The sequence below is a fragment of the Scophthalmus maximus genome, chromosome 2, assembly GCF_022379125.1.
Source record: "Scophthalmus maximus strain ysfricsl-2021 chromosome 2, ASM2237912v1, whole genome shotgun sequence".
Lineage (NCBI taxonomy): Eukaryota > Metazoa > Chordata > Actinopteri > Pleuronectiformes > Scophthalmidae > Scophthalmus > Scophthalmus maximus.
This window is the reverse complement of record NC_061516.1, coordinates 8,386,208-8,412,614: the sequence shown is the minus strand read 5'-3', so window position 1 is coordinate 8,412,614 and position 26,407 is coordinate 8,386,208. Positions and strand designations below refer to the sequence as shown.

Genomic DNA, 26,407 nt, shown 5'->3' with positions numbered 1-26,407 from the left:
GTTCTCTCTTCTGTTTCTTTGCAACGGTTTTCATTGATTTCATGTTACTCATTTCTTCTTTCAGATGCATTTCACTCTGCCTCATTTCAGTCTTTACCGTTTGCAGGAATTCTTGGAATTGTTTCATCTCTCGTAACAATCCTTCATTTTCACTTTCAGCCTCCTTACGATCCTCGTCAGCTTTGATTTTTTCAGGTTGGTTTGTTAATTCTAGTTTTACTAATTTCATTAGCTCTCGTGTTCTTGAAATCTCTGCCCTAATTCTTTGAATATCAAAGGTATAAACCTTTTGATCCAAACCTCCATCCGTCTCGTCACTATGTGTCTGTGGATATGTTTTTGACTCCTGACTTTGCTTTTGCTTCTCAAGGTCTAATCTCATCAAGTCAGTCTCATCAGTTACATCTTGTTTAGCTCTGTAACCAGTCCCCTCTTTTTGCTCTTGGACTTTATATGCTGTCATTTCATGTTCGAGCACTGTGTTTACCCACAGAGTGTCTCTGTGCTCTGTGTCTTGCAGCAGACCCTCCACATTTCTGGTTTCCCCGACAGCCCTTTGTAACCCAGTTTCAGTCCCTGCTCTCTGGCTCTGCAGCTCATTTATATCCATAATGAGCCATTTAATTGTTTGATTTTGACCCTCCATGTTCTCCATAGCATACTTTATTTGCCCTTTGATTTCCTCCTCTCTCTCCTTGAGTTGGGATATCTGCCTCTCCACTTCTTCCTTTTGTCTTACATTCATTATTAATTCTGTCGGATCATCACCTGTTAATGTTTCTTCATATGTTCCTCTCTGCATCTGTATGAAAACGTTCTGCTTTTCATTTTTGTCCACTGAAATAAACTGGTCTCCTGCTGTAGGAGCCTGTTGAAAAGACACAGCTGCTTCTGTTGTTTTACCTGCTGCTCTTCCGTCATCTGTTGGATTTAAGGATTCTCTGGGTGTTTGTTTCCCTGGTTCTTGAAGTTCGGATGTGTTTGCCGAAAAGGTCTTTATGATTGTAGATTCTGTCCATCTACTCATCCGAGCTTTCAAGGAACTCAGCTTGTCCTTCACAAAAAGAGAAATATTTTTTTTATTCTTATTATTTTTTAGGTTCGGTTTTATTGCAATTTTCATTTTATAATGTTATCAGTAATTTTTTGCTGTTGAAAGTTTACATCCAAGAATAATGATTGATTTATCACAAATTTGACTAAAGTCGTAATAGTAATACTGTGAAAATTGTTATTATATTTTTATTTAAAATTATAAAACAAATTGCACAAGAAACACATTCGCCATTTTGTTGAGGTCAGTGTCATGTCATACATTTCTGTAACTGACAGCTCAAAAATGAAGCAGCTATTACTTTTTATCGAGAATAAAAAGAAAATAATTATTATTAACTCACCGTGTATTTTCTGACATCCTCCTTGTCCCTTTCCATCTTCCTTTGGGCTTGGCGCATTTCCTCTTGCATAATTTTAACCTCTGTAACTGCTTTGTCCATGTTAGCTTTCATATCACCCATAGTCAGAATTGTGGTTATTGCATGTTCAAGGTTTTGTTCAGCCTCCTCTCTTTGTCGCCGTATCTGTAGCTTTGTGATTTCTAACTCATCCCTCTCTATTATGATCTTCTCCAGCCACTGTTCCTGCTTCCGTCTCTTTTTTCTCTCTTGAAAATTCCTCCATTTTCTCTCCTCTGTAAATGCCCTCTTCCTTTCCACCGTGTCTTCTCTCACCATGTGCAGCATCTTCCTGGTTTCTTGTACTTCAAAAATCACTCTCTGCATGTCAGCTCTCACGTTGTCCTCGGTGCTCATCTCCATGCCGTCTTCCTCACACTGATTTTCTTTTTGTTGCATTACTTCTGCCTGTTGAAGTTTTATCTTATGCCCCTCCAGCACGTCCTCTATGTCCACCTCCAGCACCTGCTCTGACCTCTGCCCCGCTGTCATGACCTCCACGTCTTGTTCTCCATGTTCAGTCTCATTCTGCATCTTGCCGATCGCCTCTTTTTTTCTCCTGCTCATTCTTATCATTTTAACCAGGTCCTTTTTCTTTATTTCCATCTCAGTGTTCAGCACTTCCATCTCCCTAATTTCTCTCTTTGTCCTTTGTAACTTGTCATCCAGCTCCCGTTTTTGCCTTTCGTTACACTCCCTCATACACTTCAGCGCATCCATTTCTTCTTTGGCTAAGTGCCTGTCTCTCTCTATGTTTTTTCTCTCTTCCAAGATTCTCATGTTGATTCTATCTATCTCACGTCTTTCACACTGAACCTGTGCCAGCGTGTTATCTATGTCTTGTTTTTGACCCTGCATACCAGCCTTCGTCTCCGTTTCCCACTGTGTTACTTTCATGTGTGTATCGGTGTCTTGTCTTTGCTCTTTGCTCTGTGCATTTAGCTCCTGCTTCTCCCTCAGAGTAAATTCCAGTTGTTGATCACTGTCTGCCAGCACATCCCAAACCTTCTCCATCTCCTCCTGGATTCGACTGAGTTTTTCCTTCACGCTGTCAAACGTGCCTGTTGCCTCTTGCTGTCCTTCTCTTCCCTTCCCTGGGACTGTCGCCGTCTGCATTTCAGCATCTCTGTGACTTATTGTCCACCTTTGCTTCATCTTGTTGATATTTACACTCATGTTATGCCTGATGTGCTCAATATGATCTCTGTGCTGTGAAATGTACTTTTGAGTTATCTTGAACTCTTGCTTTATGGCTTCTATTTTTTTCTCCATTTCTTCTTTTGCCTGTTTTGCTTCAATCTGTATGTTCTTGTTTTTGTTGATTGCACTCAGCAGACTGCCAGAAATCCACCTCTCAATTATCTTCTGGTTTTGGATTACCCTGGGTTCTTTGTGTTCCTTACTGTCTTCTCCCCTCTTATCATATTTGATCATTTCCAACGTGTGTCGATCACTGATGATCTCATCACGTCTTCTGTCCAGAGTTTCCCTCTCTTGCTGTATCTCTGCTTGCATTTTCAGAAGCTGTAGTTTTTCTTGAGTGGCTCCATTTTTATTCTCCTCAAGTTTCTTGATAACATTTTCCATCTTTACCCCCAGTGCTTTTATTACTAAGTTCTGATCATGTCTTTCAGCTGCCAGTCTTTCAATGTCCTTCTGTTGCTGTTCTGTCTCTGTCCTCAGGTGTCTCATTTCATTTCTCTCTCTTTCCCACTGTTCTTCAATCTCCTCCATCACTTGACACGTCAGCTGTCTTTGCCTTGTGATGATCTCCCTGTTGGTTTTCATATTGACTTGTGTTTGCTTTTCTTCTAATTGCCTGCTGTTCATGTAGTTCTGTTGTTTTTCCTCTGTTGGTCAAGAAAATGAACAGAATGTCACTCATTTAACAAATGACCAACACATTAGACCAAGACAATCTGTATCTTGATGAAGTTTAATAACCAGGTTCGGGAACAAGGGCCACGCCTTAAACACTGTCCATTTCCGTACAGAAGTTACTTAAGCTCCTCTGTTCCATTTCCTCCATCTATTGACTCAGCCCCCCCTCATTCTCGTCCTACCTTTCTCCCTTCTCTCTCTCTCGTTTCACTGCAGGAACTACAGGGGAACATCCAGAAACAACAACGAACGAAGAGACCGCACCCTCAACCAGAGTCTCACATCCTTGGTTCCTTTCAGTCTCACCACCACAGAACATCATCCTCCATCCAAACCCTTCATCCCTCATCCTTCCCTCCCCAATTTTCTTTCATTTCAATATCAAAATTGTAATAAACTTTGTTATTCCAAACTTGGAGGTGTGGTCTTTGTTAGTGAATATGCCGTTAAAAAAGGTATATTTGGGCAACAGCTGGAAGAATCTCTCTCCATCTATAATTATTTTATTATTGTATCGTTGTATAACAATCACGTTTACAAGGTGGTTTTGCTGCCTTTTCATATTAAACAGTGGTCACCATTACACATTACATGAAAATTACATAAATACCACAGCCATGCTTTAGTTTCTATCAAAGGTATTTTGGAGAAACAATTGAAAAACCTAAAACAAAACATTGGTGTGTGTGCGCACGCTAAATGTTATATATATATATATATATATATATATATATCCGTAGAAGATGTTTAAGACATGTACCACTGTACGATATCTAACAGTTCTGTCTTACCCAAACCAGCTGTCGGATCATGTTCCTCCTGAGAAAATGTCGGGTAGAGGCTAACTTCGGACTGTGCTCTTCCTTCCTCCACAGCAGGAAACAGTGTCCACCGTTGTTCCTGAGGAGTCAGAGCTTCAGGGATGGGGCTGGCCTGCTGAGTGGTTCTGGGTGATCTCGGCCCAGCAATGACCTGTTCCCCGAGCGCCCCCGGGAAGGTTTCATCTACAAATGAATTTGGTGGTTATATGTCTTGTAAGGGTTTGATGATATTTGCTATCCGTTAGAGAATTTAACAAGCATCATTTTGTACCTAGTAGCAATTTGACTTTGGCAATGCACCTTAAAGGGGCAGTAAGTGGTTTTGGAGTAAGCTTGTCTCTGTCTTTGTTGTTGTTGTTGTTGTTGTGAATTTACTGCACTGGCCGGGCCACGAACCCGCAGCCTCAGGTACGGGAGACCGACGTGCTAACCACTAAGCCAAAAGCCCTTAGTTGTAGTGAGCCTGGGCTGAGCCGAAAAGCCAGCACACACACTCAGAACCGACAGCTAACGGACCGTGAGGAAATATTCACCGATTTTTAGAAAATGTGTATTGCTTTAGAAGCGCTTACTGCCCCGTTTACTGTGGCAGGTATGAATTAATCAAACATTCAAAATGTAACCATTCAAACTGGCAGAGGCTGTTGCGTCAAGTAGTTGTAATATGTCTTCCAATCTCAGTGAGAACATTTTTATTCATTATTTTTATTTTCAAGGACATGTTCTTTACTTTAAAATCTACCTGCAGTAAACCTAACACAGTGACTTTGGTCTTTTGGTCATCTCACATGTTAACCATATAATGACCATTCAAACATACACGCATCTGTTTGTTGTAAAGAACAACACAATCATTTGGAGGAATAACATTTAATATGCTCACCATGGTCTTTTGATTTGGCCATATTTCCACGTTACAAATTCAAAAACTGATATTTTCCATGAGATCACAGTCCTGAAAAAAAACAAACTTAACACACAATAGCACTTAGATTACTGTAATGAAAATAACCCAATAAATAAAATATTGCAAAAATATTGACCGTATCAAGTCATTCAATTATCTAATTATTTTTGTCTTACCTCAGCGTTCTTTTGACAGACAGCTGCACTGGTCGGCTGTGGGTGTGGAACTGTGGCGACCTGTGGTGATGTGGCCGGCTTCAAAACATTTCATATCTCCTCCTTGCACACGCTTGTTGACCACCACCTCTGCTTGTCAGATAGATGGAACACCCGGGGAGTGTGTATATGATTGGTTGATGTTTGGGTGGTGACACATCTTGCTCTTTGAGTCTGGGCTCAGCTGATAAGGGTGGGGGTCCGCGTCTGTCCAGGGTTTCGTTCAGATCTCCTGATGTAGTTTAGCGCTGAATAATCACGTGAGCCGGCAGTGGTTCCAATACTCGTGAATTAATTTACAGTATCATATATGCATCCAGGGCTGCACGGTGGTGTAGTGGTTAGCACTTTCGCCTCACAGCAAGAAGGTTCTGGGTTCGAATCCCGGTTCAACCAGGGCCTTTCTGTGTGGAGTTTGCATGTTCTCCCCGTGTATGTGTGGGTTCTCTCCGGGTTCTCCGGCTTCCTCCCACACTCCAAAGACATGAAGAATGGGGTTAGGTTCATTGGAGACTCTAAATTGACCTTAGGTGTGAATGTGAGAGTGAATGATTGTCTGTATCTGTATGTGGCCCTGCGATAGGCTGGCGACCTGTCCGGGGTGAACCCCGCCTCTCGCCCAATGTTAGCTGGGATTGGCTCCAGCGACCCCCCGCGACCCTTAAATGGATAAAGCGGTAGACGATGAATGAATGAATATATGCATCCAAACAGAAAAGGTTCACTAGCACTTTCTTTTGTTTGAATATTTTAACAGTGGCATAGGAGATATTTACTATAGCAGGGTAAATATGGCACAAAATTAAATAAGGAAACATATTCATTATACATATATGTTTTTCAGTGTAATCATGCACCGCAGGTAGGAGATAATGACATGCACTGCATGAAAAGATGAAAGGAGGATCTTAGAAAATGTGGGACATGTAGATTTAGGGCTCAGTCTCACTTATTCAGAGAAAGTGAAAAGCAAACTGATGATACTCATTAGTTTGTAACTATGCACACATTTTATCAAGGTTAATACAAACCTGACTCAGTTTAAATAAATACTTAAAGGCCTTCCCTTTAGTGTTCCAAGGGTGTAAAGATCCATATAACTAGCATGTCAGTGGGTTTACAAAACGGGAGTGGCCTGAGATTAACCTTCACTGCAAACTAATCTTATCTAACTGTGCACAACCAATTTACAGGCTAGTTTAACTGGTGTACTGGTGATGTTCTTGGATAAACCGCTCAACCAGTCATTTAGAGAAATAGATGATCTGGTATAAATGGAGAATATATTAAGGTATCAGTGACAGACAGTAAATGATCACTGTCTGACATAGATCTGTAGTTTTATAAATTATGAGTGCACCACCCTCTGGTGTCAGAATGTCAGAAAAAAAAGTTAAAAAGTACCCTGAAATGTGATACTGCCATGGAAATGATTTGTCATCAAGAAAAGACTCTCTCTGTGTGTCTGTCACCGTAGGGTCCACCGGGGCAAATGGACGAGGAGAGAGTCACAGCAGTTATTCTGTGTGGACCACACACCTCAGTGAACGACTTTGCTTTTACGAGAAGCAGGTTCTCTCCATCTCTCCGGATGGCTTGAACTATGAAAGCATATACTGTATAATGCAGAATATATGACAAGATGAGCACGATATAAGCATTTACCATCAGTGCAAATTTTCACCGAAACAGCTTTTGTCAAATGTGACAAATGACATAATGAGTAATATACGTTATTAGGCCAGAGTAAGTAGACATAAACAGATTGAATTGAAGTCCCACAGGGATTCTTTTAAACCACATTCTGTCATTCGCTGAACTTAACACGTCTCTAGGCCTGTCACAATTACTACTTTTTGCTGCACGGTAAATTCTCCCAGAAATGATTGCGAGTATACAATATTGTCGTCATTTTAAGTCAATTCTTTTTTAAACTGAATCATGTGAGCTTGCAGTATAGGCCTATTGGTCGTTGCGCGTGCGAGTCCTACACAATTTGTGTTGCTGCTGAGAGAAATGTAATCCAGAGTTTAGACTTTGCTTTCAGGCCTTAGACAAAAGAAGCAATTCGAAGACATGGTGTCATTAGAAAAATACTAGGAAATTCATATTTTCTGACATTTTATAGACCAAACCAGTAATTGATTAATCATACGGCCAGAACAGATGAGAGGACTGAAGCAGCAAGACTTGATTGACTGTTGCTGACGTTCATTCTCATGTCGACAAACACACATGTCGACACAATGGCTGCTATTGAGGTCAATGAAAATGATTGAGTTCATATCCATCTATCGTGCCATAAGTCGATAACATAATTATCGTGACAGGCCTACATATAACTGCATGTATTTCGTCTGAACTGCTCCTGAAAGACACAGATCAAGAAAGTCAATTTTTTGAGAGTGCTCTTCCAACATGCTTGCTACAGAGCTGCAACAGTTAATCGATTAGTAATCGATTACTAAATTAATCGCCAACCATTTTGATAATAGATTAATCACGTCAAGTAGTTTTTTATGAAAGAAAAAGTCAAAATTTTCTGTGTGTGTGTGATGCTCATTCATCACTTTCACTTTGACTCCTCCAGGTCTGTCTTCATTCTGTTTGGATTCACTACAGTCACATTCCTCTATTCCCCAATTGTTGCCTTTGAAGCAGTTATGGTGCCTGTACAGTTTTCCGACTCCCACACTTACTTCCTGTGTTGTTTCCGCCACAACACTGCTGGTTTTGTCCAGAGTGGACGGATCTGTGTGTGTGTGATTTGTTTGGGAGCGGCCATTCCCCCGTCACTCACCTCCAGTGGCCGCGTCAATGTGCCAGCACGAAGACAGGGCAACACCGGAAGTTACGACCGCGCGCCTCCAAAATAAGAGCATTGCTCTCTGGGGCTGGGGCTGAGGGGGCAGAGCAGCAGTCACACACAGTTGTGTCACTTTTAAAGTCAAATCGAGTGTGAAAGTGAGGAAAAGTCCAGTAATGAAATGTAGAGAAAAATGTCCGGTCACTGTAGACTATTGGTGCCTGTGAGGTCCAAAACTCACCACGAAAAGAAAAGAAAAACAACTATCTTAAATAGGTCTATTTTAACATATTGTAAGGGATAGTTCAGTGATTTTGAAGTGGGGTTGTATGAGTTGTTTATGCATAGTTAATATGTTACCTTATGGAGATGGTGATCAGTGGAGTTTGGAGGAAGTGGAAGTAGCGTAAGTCTGAGTCCCACTGCTGCAGAGGGGACCACCGAAAAACCTCCTTTTCACCACATTTTGGAATCCTTACCTAAAAAAAACCAAACCGTTCAATTGTATTGTATTGTATACCTGGCCGAAGTACGCTTGAAAAAGAAGTGCAAACGTAAACGGCTGTCTGGCGGAAAACTGAAGCAGTGAAAAAAAAAAGGCGTCTGGGGTACGATTGAACGGATTTTTTTTGTTTTGTTTTAGGTGCCTTTTAAAAATGTGGCGAAAAAGAGGTTTTCCGATGGTCCCCTCTGCAACAGTGGGACTCAGACTCACGCTACTTCCACTTCTCCTCCAACCTCCGTTAAATGACTGATCACCATCGCCCTAAGGTAACATATTAACTATGGATAAGTAACTCCTACAACCCCACTTCAAAATCACTGAACTACCCCTTTAACATATTCAACCCATGGGGACACTCAGGACCAGGACGTTACCGTGACGCCGCCTGTCATCCCGCCGGGCCGGACTCTCGGCACGTCGAGCTTGACGTCAGTGACACCCCCTCCCGGGGCACCAATGGGCGTCCCGTCGCTTCTGTCGTCGCGTCGGTCGGTTCCTGGAAAATATTGCTTCACACTCCCGTTGAACCCTCCCACCGCTGGAACAGCTGCACCAGGGCCAACTTGACGGGAAGTGGCGGCGCGCCTTCAAATTAAAAGCGGGGACGGACGGACGTAACGCGGTCGAGTGGAGAGACTTACCGCAAGAGAGATTAGAGACAGTGTTTTTGATTCACATTAAGTGCGCAGAAACGCACCATAGAGAAGTTTTGAAAGGGCTCCAAAAGCTTTCAAAATGCAGACTGAATGTGAACGGTATTGTCTCGGTAAACGGTATGGGCCTTATTTTGAAATACGCAACTGGATATGACTTTTTTTTTTAAAAATTGAATATATATATCTCAATTGGCTGCCTTCACGATGATGTCGCTGGACAAAACATACAGTCCGGACCTGCCAGGCCCGAGTTGATCAACTCCGCTCCTCCTCCGGATCAGCCTTCGAACACCACGCAGCCATGGAGGTGTTGTAGAGGGGGAACGGGATCACACACTCCCCTGGATACTCCCCCCCCCCCCCCCCCCCCACACACACACACACACACACACACACACACACACTCTTCTCCCCCGGACTCTTGGACACTCCTCGTTCTGTGTGTTTCTCTTTATGTTGCGCTGGACGCGGATCACCTTCGCCAGGGATCCCAAGCAGACGCCCCGCGGTGGTTTGGGTAAGTTTCGTGGCCTCTTCGTGTTTCCGTGTCTCTTCGTGGTCGAGCCCCGCCAGTTCCCGTTGGCAGCGTGCGAGCCCCCGCGAGCCGAGCCGAGCCCCCGGGGGAGCAGCGGGGTGGTCGTGCGGTACTTCGGCGAGCACACAGGGACGAGTTGTCCGAGTGAGGCGCTCTCCCCGGCGCCATTGACGTGTTCTCGTTTGCGAAGAGGGACTCGGACTCGGTCTCGGTCGAGGAGGCGACGAGCGACGCTCCCGAGCTCGAGTCCGCCGGAACCGACGCAGCAGCACAGGCGTCAGTCGACCGCCGAGACGTCAGTGGTGCCGACGTGCTTCTGTCGCAGCTCCCCGGAGTCATCCATCTGACATCCCCGACCAGGGAGACTCAACAATCAGCCCCCACATTCATTATAATAAGAGAACAAATTAATACTAGAGTCGAACTCAGTAGAAGGTGTACCGTGCCCGGAGGGCCCAACTGGGATATGAAACAACATTTAAATCCAAATTGTATCCAGATTTGTATTTACACACACACACACACACACACACACACACACACACACACACACGGGCGTTACAGAATGTCAGTCGCCTAAAAATTGCCAGATCATTTTTCGTCAAGATCCATGAATTATATCCTAAAAAAAAAAAGAAGCCGCCCCTCCTGTCAAGGTTAATGTAAGTAATTAAAAAAAACAAACTGGCTCCACAGAAACATTTTAATTTGTGATTTCATCTTTTTATCTATTCCATAAATGGAGTTCTGCTCTCCTAGTGAGCGTCTGCCTTCCCGGTAATGAGGACGAAGCTTAAGCTGAACTTTTCTTCAGCCAGTTTTTAAAAAAACTTTTCACAGGTTTGAATATTTTGAGAATTAATATTGTTGTTTTTTTAATTTTAATTAATGTGCCATTTAATGTAATCCACTTGACATACAAACACAAACGGTCAGGGGAGACAACATAACCTCCATCCTGTAATTTTTGCTTTTTCGCCTCAGCGCATAGGAAATGGCAACTGCTCTCAGTGGCCGAACCCCCGGTGGACGTGGACCGCAGCGGAGCAAGGGTCGGATTTTAGGCATCATTGACGCCATCCAGGATGCAGTGGGGCCTCCGAAGCAGGCGGTCGCCGACCGACGGACTGTGGAGAAGACATGGAAACTCATGGACAAAGTTGTAAGTATGGAGTGACAAACCTGTCAGGCCTGTCTGAGAGCTGGAGCCAACGCCAGTGGCTGCATGTGTTTCCTCTCCTGCTCTCTGATGGTGTACTTTTTTTTTTATTTTTGCTTGGTGCGGTACCCTCTATTGTTACACAGCATCCCTGGCACACCCTTGTCAAACTCTGTGAGAACTCATTGATGATGTGCCCGAGACCAGCAGAGGACTTTTCATTCATCTAATTCACCAGATACTCGGAACTAACTTTGTTAGTTAGTTGGCTGAACAATGTTAATGCCCAGGTGGAGATGTGTGTCTTTTCAGTCAAAGTAATGAAGTGGTTGATATAAAATACTACTGTACATTATTGACATAACTGGACTCCGTTGTATTAAAAATGCATCAAACGTTCATGGGTGTCTTCCCCACAGGTCCGACTGTGCCAAAACCCCAGGCTCCAGCTGAAAAACAGTCCACCATACATTCTGGATATCTTACCGGATGCCTACCAGCACCTGCGGCTTGTATTGGGCAAATATGAGGAGAACCAGAGACTCGCGCAGCTCAGTGACAATGAGTACTTTAAAATCTACATCGACAGCCTTATGAAGAAATCCAAACGGGCCATCCGGCTCTTCAAAGAGGGAAAGGAGAGGATGTATGAGGAGCAGTCCCAGGACAGGTAGGAGAACCTCTGATGTTATTTTTATTTATGTGGATTTCTTTTTCCTTTTGCTTTTGCTGCTGCAGGATACTGATACTGTCTCTTCAGTTCTCATTGCCCCTTTTACAAAAATACAAGAGAGTCGCCGACGACCATGTTAACTGAGGCCATGACAGGTCTTCAATCTGGACTTTTGATTGTGTGAATTCATTTCATTAGAAATACAAAAAGCTAAGTTTCATCTGTAACGCAGCTTTGTACACGTGTATCATCGTTAAGATTGTGTAGGGTGAACCAAGCATTACTCCAATCTGTCACAATGAATTTCAGAGATCAAAATACTCTCAGCTCCAGAGATCACTATATCTTAATTAAGTTGAAAGTTATTAATCTTGAAAATCATTTAAAGATCCCCTCTAGTCACGTTTTAAAGGATATAAAAAATAATCTCCTATGCCTTATATTTTGTTTAACATTGTTCACCCCAAAAAAGGTGTAAAAATTACCTCTGAAATGGGGCCTCATTGAGGAATTCTGAGTCTATATTCGAATATACGAATATTCATGATATGCAAATAACACAGGCCAGACATTTTAGAGGACGGAAAAAGAAGAAAAACACTTTTTGGCGTGAAGGGGGACTTTAATAACAAAGTAATGTGTTGTTTGATCTCAACTATGTCACCGTTCTGACGGATAATAACCTCAACAATGGGATGATAGCAGACAGTGATGATGCTGATCCTTTGGCCCTTTCACAAGGATTACTGGAAGGACGCCCCGGCAGTTCTGTCCTCTGCACCTTCCAATTTTCAAATTTGGAACGTGAAAAAAAGCCTTCCTCACCGTCCGTTCGCTGTCGCTTTTGTGTGCGTCAAAAAGAAGAGAATGGTGCAGACCGCACCACACAACACCGCGAGAGCATTTTGTAAATGTCACCCGTCGACACCTTAAGAGACGTGCTAGCGGGTGGCGCTGGCCTAGTGGTTAGTGCGTCGGACTCCCCATACCTGGGACCCGGGTCCGTGGCCCGGCCAAAGCCGTGAAATCACAACAACAACAAAAAGAGAAACAAACTTTCTCCAGAATCGCTTACTGCCCCTTTAAGTCAGCGAAAATAAGAGGGAAAAAACCTCTACAATTTATTTTTGATTATCGTCATGAAATGAGCTTTGAGCTTGGACGATTTCCTCTGACCTAAGGCATAATGATCACTTAGCAGACCGAGTGACTGGAGCGGCGGATGTAAGGCGAGCGAGACACCATGTACAATGTCTACTAGGCAGTCAAATTGTGTTGGATTAAAAGTTACGTTCTCTGTAAAAAAACACAGCAAAGAAAGTGGACTGACTCACTATAAGACGCTGTATGTTGTGGATGCCATAATGCGTGTTTTTATCGTACTGTGTTCAAGAAGAAGAAAGTACCGTGAAGGTGAATTTTCCTCCTCATTTTCTTTCACTCATTTCTATCACAGCTTGTGATAGTTGAAGATGATTCTCTGTTTGTGTTCGCCATGTGCAGAGCAGAGGGAAAATCCCCGTGCACTTTACATCCTGTTCATATATTTCCTCTCTGCTTGAGCTCTGAAACAGTCGCCCAGTAGAGGTTTGATATTTTTTTGTGCCCCCCCCCATCCTTTATTTAAAAAAAAAAATCTTTCTCAAACTTGTGTTCTTTCTCTGTTGCGTCAAACATGAATTTCCTCATCCCGAACAACCCCAGCTCGTGTCGCTGTCACACGTGTTTACAGTGATCACTGCTGTACTTACTGTAAAGAGGATAAAAATGAAAGTATGAGATTAAAAAAAGTAGAAGCATCGGTTATTTTGAACTTTTGGATCGAGCAGTTTTCACAAATGATGTTACATTCGCTGCTTTAAACCGTGTCTTTCACACTTGCATTTGATGTTGAGATGGGATGGATGATTTTAACATAGAAGCATAGTTTGCTGCAGCATCATCAGACGAGAAGTGAGAGATGCTCTGTACCCTGCCTCCTCCTGTTTGAAAAAGAAGAACAATGCTGTTCACAAAATATTGGCAATACAAGAATAACTCTAACCACAACAAAATTCTAGTTCTCTCCGCTACCTTTCATAGAAGTCTAATCTCCAGGCAACCAACGCCCACATGGAACACAGTTTGGCTTTTTTTTGCAAATAGGCCTTGGCCGAAACATTTGAGACATCAAGCCATGTCAAATTACCCTTTTCCAGCTTGCACTCGTGTGTACATATAGTTGCAGTTTCCCCCAACAGCCTTGTTATGTTGCTGGTCCGTCTTTGTAATCTATTCCAATAGAGTCAATCTTACTATAAACCCAGAGCAATCTTTTTAAACCGCTGTATACATGGATGGACTATGAGACAATGGGTCCCTGGGCACAGACATGTCAAATGCAGGAGAGGGGAAGAGACACAAACAATAATGTGGCTGCTTCTCTGTGTACTCATATTCTCCCTCAGCGATAAAATCCTCTGGGGCCATGGGCCTGAGCCCTGTAGCCTTTTCTTGTTATATTTTTGGATTAAATGGACCTCCACCAAGTGACTCAGGAAAATTGGGTGTGTAAGTGGGAATTGTGTATAAGTGGACTTAAATAGAAGTCTGAGGTGCACATAACTGCAACAAATAACTGCAGTTGCACAGGATTTGATTCACCTCGCAGTGGGTGTGACTGCCGTTGCTGTGTTATGGTAAACGCGTGCAGTCAGCAGAAAGTCGGTTCCGATGTGGGCGGATGTGAAGAACTCTGTTTTTTTTTTCATCAGCAACTTTGTAAGCGTATAAATGATGTTTTACACAACAGCCAATATCCTCCGACAAATATGCAGGAAAGAAACAGATTCTCTTTGAGGAACTGGTAAAGTGATCTCACATCTGGTGTCACATGTGTCTCCGGGGACATGGGTAAGCCATATGTGGCCTGCTGTGCCTTTGTGGCAGCTGGTCATGCTCAAGTCTGTTTCATATGCTTGATTAACTGCTGTGATCAGCCCCCAAATCTTTCCTCGGGGCTGCCTGAGACATCTGATGTCCATGCGTCACACCCAACCCCCAGCCCCGTCGCCCTGTCTTTGTCCCAGACGCTATATCTCACCACCTGATCCCCCGTTCCCCTGCCTCTTTCTTTTCCACATGCTGAGTGGGACGGGGATGAGAAACGAATATTGATTAGGAAATTAAAGGTTGTAAGAAAAATTGCAACCAGACGGTCTTTTAGTCGACAGACAGGAACTTTCTGTTCTTACCTTGAACACTCGTGTCTCTTGGAGTTAATTGTCTTTGACCCCAAAAGTTGCATTGGCCACTTAAGCCTGATTTTTTTTCTTCCTTTGTAGCCTCTTCTGAATACGAATACCTTAGAGAGTAATGTGAGTCTGCATGTTTATATATTTAAATAGGGAAATTGTCTATTCAAAATGAATTCACTAAAAGTCTTTATTTTCCAGATAAAGAATTCTTTGGCACATTTCACTTTTGAAAGGACTTAACGCCTCCTCTCTGCATCACTCATGAGTGATGAGTGCTGGGGTGGAGTTTCTGTGAGTGTATGAGGTGCACTGTGGTCAATCTGTCGTGCATGTTGGCAGTTAATGGTCAATTCAGCAGATATAATTCTTTCTCACTGCAAACTCTCCCATGCCCTTCTGTGAAGCAGCCACCAAGCACATGTGAAGTGATTTGCACCGCAGGGCGTTTTACTGCCGGCCTGACAGGAACGCTTTCAGAAGCTTCCTAAAGTGATTGTCTCTAAATCAGATGGATTAGGAGTTTTCTCCTTTTGCCAGGATGCAGTGTTGCAGATAAAAAGACACTCTGACCGCCCCCCTCCACCCTCAGCCCATTTATTCACAAGCCCCCATCGAATTCTTAATAACCCCTGACTCACGGTGCAGTGACATGTTGAGAGTTTTGAAGCTTTTTGATGACGATGATGATGACTCTCTTGTAGCAGTATTTGGGCCTTAAAAGATTAGATTAAATAACATCTTAATCCAACAAATAACTACATGGTGATTTGCTGACAGTGGAAGCACCACAGTGCAGTGCACACAGGAAGTACATCCTCTGTGCTTTTCTGGCGAGGGAGCTGAACATCAGTTGAGGTCCTTGAAGATGATGGTGCCTATAGGAAGCAGAAGGACACAGGGTCACACAGGGTGATGGGGGAGGGGGAGGCCGGGTTCTTTCTGTAGAGCGTTAAGCTCCAGGATGTTCTGACTGCACCAAGTCACCAGGTGGTCAATCTCCCACCTGTAGGCAGACTCTTCCCCACCAGGGATGAGCCCGGTGAGGGTAGTGTTGTCCGGAAACTTCAGGAGTTTGACGGACTGGTGACTGGAGGTACAGTACAGTCCCCAGCTTCACACGCTGCCTACTGTCCGACAGGAAGTCTGTGAAGGTTTTGAAGCAGGCTGGTACATGACATATCTCCAGTGAGGTGTTGAAGATGTGGGTGAACACTGGTGACATCTGATCAGCACACTGCTTCAGGCTGGATGGCGAGACAGAATCTGAACCGGCTGCTTTGCGGGTGTTCTGTCCCTTGAACAGCCTGTTGACGTGGTCGGGGAGGAAGGCATTGCCGTCGGATGGAACTGATTTTAAATGGAGACTTGATTTTAAATCTTCATAATTAGAAGTTTAGCCCCTGTGAGATTATCTGTGGTTTTGTGTTCCTGTTGCTCAGAACAATATCTCATCAAAGTCGTCAAACCATTTGGAAATTTTCATTAGAGCGTATTTAGAAATCATTTACGAGTTTGTTTTGAGATAAACAGAGGTCTGACCAGTCTTTACAGTTCAGGAGATCAAAGATATTCGGAAAAGTGAAGAGTTGGTTTTTAATACTAAATTAAAAAGATGTTTGTAAAGTCCTGAGTTGTGACAGACTGCAGAATGGTAGAAAGTTTCTAGAAGCACAGACCTTGTAATGGTGCGTTCACAACGGTCTTGATGCGAGTTTTTCGTGTCGCTTTGCTCGCGCGAGTTTGGTCGCAACTAAACATTTGACCATTCTGCACAATACTGCATTCAACAGCGCAAATGCTCCAGAGCTGAGGTTCACAGTAAATCTCAGTGTTTGGCAGCCTGCAGACCATATCGTTCACAGTCATGAGCAACATCCAGTGTTTTTGAATTAACTTTGTAGTGGGCCTCCACTGGCTTTTACAATAAATGAATGTCTTCTGTATCACCTTGTTTTCACCCACGATCACAAGTTGACAGCACTAAGTACAGGTGAAAACACTCTCAGGACACATTCGGAGGTGGTTTAAGCCGCATGTGTCCACAATCTAAAAGCACTGAGAACGGGTTAAAGCCCATAGAAATAAATTACAAGTGCGTCTAACATCTTCAGTGATGTGGTTTGCCTGGAACACGCCAAGGAATGTCTGTATTGTTTTTATTTCTTCTTCTACTTCTAGGGTACTTCCAATTCATCTTCTTTTTCTTATTTCTGGCAGACTAGGCACGGGAGGGGCATTGCTGCCTCCCGCCAGTTAAAAACAACAACACAATTGGTCTTTTGCAAACGCAAATGATGTATGTACGTGTTGATTTACATACAGAGTGGTCACTGAAGACGCGTGTGGACACAAATTCTGCTGCCAGGTGAGACCAGACGTACTGAGAGCTCTCCACTTGTGATCTGATCACTCAGGTCAGATGTTAATGCCAGGTGAGAACAGGCCCTTTGAAAGATTGATTCCTTTTGCCATTACAGGCTGCAGTCAGATGGACTCAAGTGTTGTGGTGGAATTACTGAGCTGAAAGGGCAGGAAGTGTTTCCTGGTGAATAATCGTGTCCGATTTCACACATTTCTCAACAAAGGATCACTGTGCAGCACCACTGAACGTGTGAAATTAGACCCCCCTTCTGTCTTTATATATATATATGTATATATATATACATATATATACTCATTAATTCAGTATAAATATTCTCTGAATGAAATACCTCAAATTGTCAGTGAATCCAATTTCCAGTTCTCGCATACAGTATCATCCGATAGTTTGCAGACAACACGGGCAAATTATTGATTGAATTATATTACACGTATTACAGTATTTTTTACGTGGAATGTACTGTGGTCTCAGTTCTGTCGAAGGATCTTGTGCACGTCCTCACATGCCGGCACGTCACAGTGAGCCGTCATGCTTTGAGGCAATGATGTCACACATTCCAGTGGAAGGTGTTCGAGGGCCTAAGACTGAGTTGAGATGAGTAAACCTCCAGAAAGTAGAACCATCTGGGGGGGAAGTGGAGCACCAGAGGAGGAAGCCAGAGCGCTTCAGTCAGGAACCGATAACACGGGGGAGGTGTGTGTGTTACTGGTCATTGCTAGACTTACTCACTCTACTTGCCCTCTGACTCAGGTTTTGTTTCAGTCTGCTGACACACATGGAATGGACACAGAGGATTTTTCTCTCCATGACTCAATGAACTTTATTTCACAAACTCTCTCATGACATTTACTCAAACTTTTGTAACCTAATAAAGGACTCACCCACTCAGTATCGGTTTGCCCAAAGTCATCTTTCAACATAAACACCTGTGACAGGGATCCATGACATTGTTTTGTTTTGAAGAACTTATTCATACAGAGTGCCACATTTTAAAGTTCAAAAATCTCCTCATTGCTTACTGCTCTCTGCAACTGTTTGGTGCCACTGTTTCTGAATCTTTATTTATCCATGTGACTCAAGAGCCTGGTTTCATGGTATGGAGCACAAACAGAACACTCAATATTAACAAAATTATAGCATCCAGTGCGGCTAAAAATACACCTAATTTAGAAATAACTTGGCTTCTCTCCCAATAACAATATTGATATATCAAATAAAACAATATCTTAAAGCCCATTTTGGGATTTTTCTGCACTGCAGTCTTCAACCTTGTCTTCGATAATTGCAATATTGGTTGTCCAGATTGTGAATGTGGTGGCAGATGTAACTGCTGGCTGGATTATGTTTGGAGGCCGTGATTTTTGAATGGATGAAGTGACCATGTTTACATCCAGAGACCTTGATGAAGGTTAGGCAGAGATGGTGTCTATGGTTAAATGTAGGGCTGAATGCTACAAACATTCACTTAAAATTCTCACTGAAACCTTGAAGCCTGAAAAATCGTATATATACACACACACATATATAAATACACAATATAATGATCGTTCTTTTACTGGGCGCACAATGCAGACAAAAAGACTCTGAAGGCGAAACTTAGTTGTGAACAACGAAAAAATAAATTATTCTTCCACAAAGAGGTCGGAAAGTTACTGAGGCAGTCTTGAGTCGTTTTATGCCTCCAATACACGACGATCTGGTGAACATTTGAGAGCTGACCTCCACCTGAGCCACAGTGTGTGTGTTTTACACATAAAATCATGGGCTTTCAAAGAATTTTTGTTTGTATTATACAAAAAAGTCCTTTTTAGCAACAACTGTACCGTATATCTCAATCTCCAGAGAGAGGGAAGAGAAACGTGTTTCCTCCTCCTCACCTATCCATTATGAATTCAGTGATTCTGAGTCACCGTGGAGGACAGCCTACGGAAGGATATGTTCATGAACGTAAACTCTTCTGGTATTGTACTTTCGTCCCAATCTTGACGTTTGTGGCTTTTTAGTACCTTTGATTGATGTTCGGCTGATGTTCTTTGGGTCAAATGAATTGCTTTTAAGAGCTTCATCTTCCCTCCTCTGTATCCGTTTCTCTAATGGACAGTGTTCTGTGGCTCTTTTCACTGGCACATTTTTGCCCTAAATAATTGATGCTCATAACAATCCTTAGAAACAATTAAATCAGTGACGGCCGACTGAGTGCCTGTCTCCTCCCATTTCTCTCCCATCGCTCTGCTTTGACCTGCAGTGTGTTTTTACCTCCTGCAAGCACTCCCCCTCACCTCACTCATCTCCTTCCTCCCATCCTTTGTTTCATCCAGCGTGGCGTGGCAGCAGCATGTAGAGGATCGGATAGACATCTCATCTAGTCCCTTTATGAAACCATTACCGTCCCTCATGGCCACTCAACTACTGCGTCTCTGCTGTCAGCTGCACAAACACACCCAAACACACACAAGTAGGAAAACGAGACAGGCCCTTCCTGGATCAAAGCATGAAGCTTGTATTCATGTCTAAACCTTGTATTAAGGGCCCTTTTACCCCCTGCCCCTCTGCCCCCTAGCCCTCATCCACCAGCTCCAGGCCTCATATACAGTACATGGTTATTTCCAGTCCCATACAGCAGCTGAACTTCAGGTGGGTGAATGGTGGTTCAAATCCGGCCTCCCCTCCATTTCTCTTTCGGTGTCCAGAAACATTGGGCCTCATGCAAGAACATGTTCGTATTCTTATCCTAAATTTCTCCTGCATCTGTTCGTACTGTGAGTCCATACGAAACAGGCCACGTCGGATTCATCAAACCCTTCTATCTTCAGAAAAATGTGTAGATGTTAGGATACATGCCACCTGTGCATATTTGCGTGAGCGTGCACGAGTTTTGCAAATTAGCAAATCAACACTCCAAAAGTACCGTATAAGGTTTTGCTTTCTGCCCCATTTCAGAAAGAGTTGATTCATGAAGAGGTCATTAAAGAGTACAAAGAAGAAATTTACGAGATCGGAGATCGAAGTTCTGTTTTCAGACCCAGAAATGAAAGAGTGTTAATGCTGAGTCTCTGTCACTGCTCTGGATGAAACAATACATAACATAACCGGCGATGCAGGGCTGTGCATGTTACACTTGTTGTATGAACCCTCCTGTCTCGTCTGCGGGTTGATTCATGAGCTAATCTGATTCTGAGGGAAAGTTTAAACAAATCATCTGAAAAAAGCTTTCAAGACGACAACTAACAACTGACAGATAGCCACCAAACTCCCTGCGCTCCTGCACAACACGCATGCAAACTGCCAAAGATGTGCCCTCCCCTGGCACGTTTTACGGGAAAATGAATACATGTAGACTTACACTATAATTCGAATTGCATAATTAAACACAATAATGTTAACATAATGAGGTGAAATTTATAAATTTTTATATTCATTTAATTAAATACAAATACTTATAATTGCTTCAAAGTGATGAAAAACGACGCACGATTTAAGAACAAATCTGTTCGTACGAACGATTCTTGCACGAGGCCCAATGTCCTTGACTCCCTTTGTCCCCCCACATGAGAGAGATGTTACAATCTTTGACTTCCCATTAGTTAATGTCACTGACACTGATAATTTGTTCTCAAAATGGGACCAATGTAAGTCATGACAGTGCCATATTCATATATTCATCTCTTTTATGTTATGTTTGAGAAGGAAATGCACAGTGTCGCTGTTAACTATAGAGTAACAGTCTCTGACAGTGATGTCGTTCAGGTGACAGGAAACCAGTAGGAATAGAGATGGTGAGCGGTTGAACAGCACAAGAGCAGGTGTCACCACAACAACAGTATATGACTCTGTGTTGGTCGGTGTAAGTACGTTTGTGTCTTTGTTGTAGAAATGTCTTTCACTGTGGGATTTCACTAGATTTTAAAGCTGAAATGTGGCTTTTTTTTTTGACTAAACATTTAGGTGGGAAGCTGTTGCATCTGGATTTCGTAATATCTTTTTTTGAGATATATACTGTATATGTACAGTACACACCACCAAGCTATCAAAGGATTATCGCTAACATAATGTGTTAGTCAGCCAGCATTTTGCGGCCACCCTGCTCCACACTCTCTGAGTACATTAGCCCTAATGAATGGGCTCTCTTTCCTGGGGCACCAGTGAAATGACACAGGGCATGGCAAAGAAACACGAGGAGGGCTAACTAATTAAACCTACTGAAATGTTTCTGCAGAAGACTTAAAGCCCCTGTGGGTAATTTTTGTACTTTTCTGGCGGCATCTGGTGGTAAAGTTGCAATCCGCGACCAACTGAGCACCCGACAGGGGACACTTTACGGTGGCGCACCGCTAATTCCATTTCCGGTTTCCGGCAGCGCTGGACATTCAACACGAATGCGACGTATTCTGGACAGTTTTCTGCAACCGTATTGAATGCTTCTTCATTATACGTCGGAACTCGGACCCGGAAGTCGGGGTGGTGATTTTTTCCGACCTCCTCAGTTGCTGTGGAACGACTTATAAGGATCCCCCGAATGTAACTATATTTTACTCATTCAAAGTTGACGAAAAAACATCAGTTTCTTTGTTGCAGGCGATTATACATTTATGGACAATATATTTGATTTCTGTCAATATGTTCTTCTAAATATTACACACTGTAGCTTGAACATTCAACCCGTCCTGCGCTCATAGTGACATGGCTGAAAAATGCATGTCACAGTGTGTTCTTATGTCACAGCAAAGAGAAAAATTGTACACCAAAAAATTACTGCAAATGCACCATTCAGCTCAAAATGCATACTGCTTGTCTCTTTGTTTCAGTGTTTCGGAGCCAAGCTCTTCTCCATAAAGAGGCTGGAAATTGAGTTCTAGTCAGAGCCATTGTGTGAACATCTGCAGCCCTTTCCCCTTGCATCAAAATGGAGAGTTTTTCGGCTGGTCCTCGGTTGATTAGAGGCCTAATGGTGACTGGAAGAGCATGAAATTACTGAGACGGGCTTGGCTTTGTTGGTGTAGGCATACACAAACACACACATACAATCAGACTGGAGTGTGTATGCCACCGCCAATGCACCGAAGAGTGATTCCCACCTATTCCACTTTAACCTTTTGTTCCCCTCTTCGCTTTATTCCAGTCACTACTCTGCGAGTGAAGTAAACAGATCATTTGATCTCGATCAGTCTAAGATAGGGAGAAATGCATCTGGTGTATGCTGACTATTTTCTAAATAGCTCCTTGCAGTCACAGGCATTGATTGACGGTTTGAATCGCACAACATGCTAACCGTGCATGAATGCTCAAGAACAGAAAGTATGTTGTAAATAATTTGACCCGAACGGCACTGAGATTGATCCAAGTTTGCTAGTGGAAGAACACATTGCAATGACAGATAAATCATTCCTGCCATCTAGATGTATTAAACAGAGAACTATACAGAGTACTGTGCTGCATTTCCGCTCATTCAGCATGAGTCAGCAGGCTGGTGTATACTAAAGACGGGTTTATCTGGAGAATAAGTGCATTCTGATTTTACTGCTCATGAGGCCCTTTTTGCACTGAGGGGTGCCAGAATACAGTCGGAAATCCTGCGGATGCATTTTTCTCAAACATTAATACAAGTGGTTGTAGTATCACTTTGTTCCCCATTGACATCAGGACAGCAAAATCCTTTCAATGCTTTCGTCGCAGACTGAAAACTCACTTCAGACTGCACCTTACTCCATGAATTTATTAAAGACCCCTCCATACATGTTTTAAAGTATATAAAAATAATCTACAATGCGTAATATTTTGTTCAACATTTTTAAAAATTAAAAAAAAACCCCCCTCTGAAATTGGCCTGGAAACCATCCACTCTCTCGCCCTCATTGAGGAATTCTGAGACTATGAATATTCATGATATGCAAATTACACAGCGATTGGTATATTTATACCCGCGGATTCTTGCTTTGTATAATAAAACAGAAGCCCAGACAAAGAGCCAACTGTCCGCAGGCGGCTGCACGTCAAGGGCTACACAAAGCTACCTGACTGTAACGGCACATTACATTACACAGTAAAGTTGTTACTTGATCGTCTGTATGTATGAGGGTATTTTCCACTGAAGGTGACATTGTCACATCGAGCAGATCTATGCTGTGTACAGATGATGTAGACATTCTCATCTTTCTTCTGAAAAAACTTGACACTTTAGTAAAAATACAGTGAGTTCCATTAAAAAAAAAGATGTTTCTTACTTGTTTCGTATTTGTTCATAACTACTACAATAATGCACATTTTTTTATAAGAAGCTGCTTTTGTTTTGTATTCTGCTAAGAAGACATCCCAGAAGAATTGTTTTAAAATGATCATTTCATTAATTCAGCAGGATCTAGCTTGTACCACAGTATGCTTTACATTTATATGTATGACAAAGTTACAGTTTGATGTAAAGTGTCTATAATGTTTAAGTCTGTGTAATGGTTGTTCTGTAACACCAGTAAATAGACAAAACATACAGCACTTTACAAGTCTTATCGACCACCCAAAGGGCTTTACAATCATTCAAATCACTCACTCACTCATTCATACAGGACTTCTATACGCATCGCTTTTTCTATCCCACATCATTCACACGCTGCCGGTACAGCCATCAGGGGCCATCTAGGGGGCGGTGTCTTGCCCAGGGCTGCACGGTGGTTTAGCAGTTAGCGCTGTCGCCTCACAGCAAGACGTTTCTGGGTTTGCATCCCGGTTCAGACCAACCAGGGTCTTTCTGTGTGGAGTTTACATGTTCTCCCTGTGTATGCGTGGGTTCTCTCTGGGTTCTCCAGCTTCTTCCCACAGTCCAAAGACATGCAGAATGGGGTTAGGTTAATATTCCACATATTTGAATGTGAGAGTGAATGGTTGTTTGTATGTCTACGTTGGCCCTGTGATAAGCTGGCGAATCCCAATTTCAGCTGGGTTTGGCTCCAGCCCCGCCGTGACCCTTAATGGATAAAGCTGTATAGATAATGGATGGATGGATGTCTTGCCCCAGGTACTTGGCCATGCAGGCTGGAGGATTGAACCACCGACCTTCTGGTTAGTGGAGAACCCTCACTAACTCCTCCTGAGCCACAACCCCTCCTGACTCACATAAGATGTGATTAAAAAAAACCTGGTCTGTTGTACAGGTTTGAAGGTGGAATTTAATGTTTGATGATGTGCTCTCACTCTCTCTCTCTCTGTCTCTCACTGCAAATTTGCAGTATTCCTAAATCCTGAAGGAAGTTGCTTATTCTTTGTGGAGTGCTGGTGATTCTCCTCTCCCTCTCCTCATCTCTGGGTGGGGATTTGTCTCCAGGTCCCTATGAGATAAGACTTTGGGCTCATAAACATTACAGGGCAACACACGCACACACACACACACACACACACACACACACACACACACACACACACACACACACACACACACACACACACACAGCAAAGCATGTTATCAGCATCCCACAGCCATTGTGCTTTTTTTGGCCCACACACTCACACCTTGGGCAAAGTCAAGGTGTGTGTGTGTGTGTGTGTGTGTGTGTGTGTGTGTGTGTGTGTGTGTGTGTGTGTGTGTGTGTGTGTGTGTGTGTGTGTGTGTGTGTGTGTGTGTGTGTGTGCGTGCGCGCGTGCGTGCGTGCGTGCGTGCGTGCGTGCGTGCGTGCGTGCGTGCGTGCGTTGCCCTGTAATGTTTATGAGCCCAAAGTCTTATCTCATAGGGACCTGGAGACAAATCCCCATCCAGAGATGAGGAGAGGGAGAGGAGAATCACCAGCACTCCACAAAGAATAAGCAACTTCCTTCAGGATTTAGGAATACTGCAAATTTGAGACTGCCCGGCTGTAAGCCCTAAACTTCGCTGTCCATATTTGAGCCATTTCAGCACTAATCTCACAACTCTCTCCCTAATACCTCATCAAAGTCTGACTTCTGTGAAAAAGATTTAAGTGTTCTGAGAATCCAAGTCTTTAATTATTTCTCTCTCCGTGGCACTGCTCGACGCTGTGTTGTTCATGCAATTTAAATGCAAATTCACATTTGTAAATTGTATAGAGGGACTGGAAATGGAATGGAAATCCCCAAATAGTGAGAAGTGAATTATGAGATAAAGGCTCTTTCTCTGCCAGTTTAATGTTCCTCAATGGCTGTACTTCCTCACAGATCCCACTCCAGCAGTGCAAACGCAGCAGTCATTGTTTTTGTTTAGCCATGGTTAAAAAAGGGAATGCCACCTTGACAGTATATAAAGAATAATTTCTGTAATGCTCAGTCAGTGTTTGAGGACTCTTTCTATTCTTTGAACAGAGACAAGACTCTTAAGTTGTTGCTGACACTTGTATAATGACAGTTGAATTTGTGATGCACATGAGTTTTCGAGACTGAAAAACGACCATATAGTTTTGTTTTTGCAGCAGCGTATTATGATGTATGTGGTCGTTTTAAAGACCACAGACATCTAGCTGTAGGTACAGTATGTACATGGCCGCTTTAGGTCAGTGGTGGACCTGGCAAGTCCGTCAAGTTTGTGTATTTAAATGGATTTGCGTCGGATTCTCTGCCACGTCACCCTAACCCTAATTCAGTTCAATTCAATTTAATTTGTATAGCGCCAAATCTCAACATACATTGTCTCAAGGTACTCAGTAGTAAGGTCAATATTGCAATATTACAGAGAAAACCCAACAAAAAAATCCCAAAATGAACAAGCACTTGGCGATTTGGCGACTGTGGAGTGAAAAAAATCCCTTTTAACAGGAAGAAACCTCTGGCAGAACCGGACTCAGTTGTGGGTGGCCATCCGTCTCTACGGGGAGAAAAATCATCACCCTTTCTCCTTCCTGTTAAACAAAACATAAAAACAAACTACAAAACCACTCTAGCTTGTCTCGATGAAATGCCCGCGAATATTAACTTGTCCGTGTGTATTTTCACCATTTTTCAATGGTTTTTGACAAAGATGAAGCGAAATAGAGCAAGACGAGAGAGAATGCCGAGACGTGTTGCTGCTGCGAGACGCGCTGGCGCTCGCGCTGCAACGCCGCCGTCTTGTCTCTTCCCTCCGCCATTTATTGGTGCGGTGAGCGCAATGCATCATGGTATATATTGCTCGGTTAGTGACCATCGTTTGTCCACTACTTTTCACGATGCATTCTGGGATACAATCAGTGCACTATATAGGGTAA

General features: G+C 43.0%; 1 protein-coding gene across 4 annotated transcripts in view; it reads left to right on the top strand.

Annotated features, from left to right (window-relative positions):
- The first annotated feature begins 9,567 nt into the window (after positions 1–9,567).
- The window catches only part of cblb (Cbl proto-oncogene B, E3 ubiquitin protein ligase), a 45,330-nt gene continuing 28,490 nt past the window's right edge, over positions 9,568–26,407 (top strand). For 3 of the 4 annotated variants that reach the window (XM_047330585.1, XM_047330584.1, XM_047330582.1), the window contains exons 1-3: positions 9,568–9,762; positions 10,765–10,942; positions 11,359–11,609. In XM_047330585.1, coding sequence (XP_047186541.1) covers positions 10,775–10,942; positions 11,359–11,609 — 419 coding nt within the window. In that variant the 5' untranslated portion in view covers positions 9,568–9,762; positions 10,765–10,774. The other variant, XM_047330583.1, reaches the window with a different exon arrangement.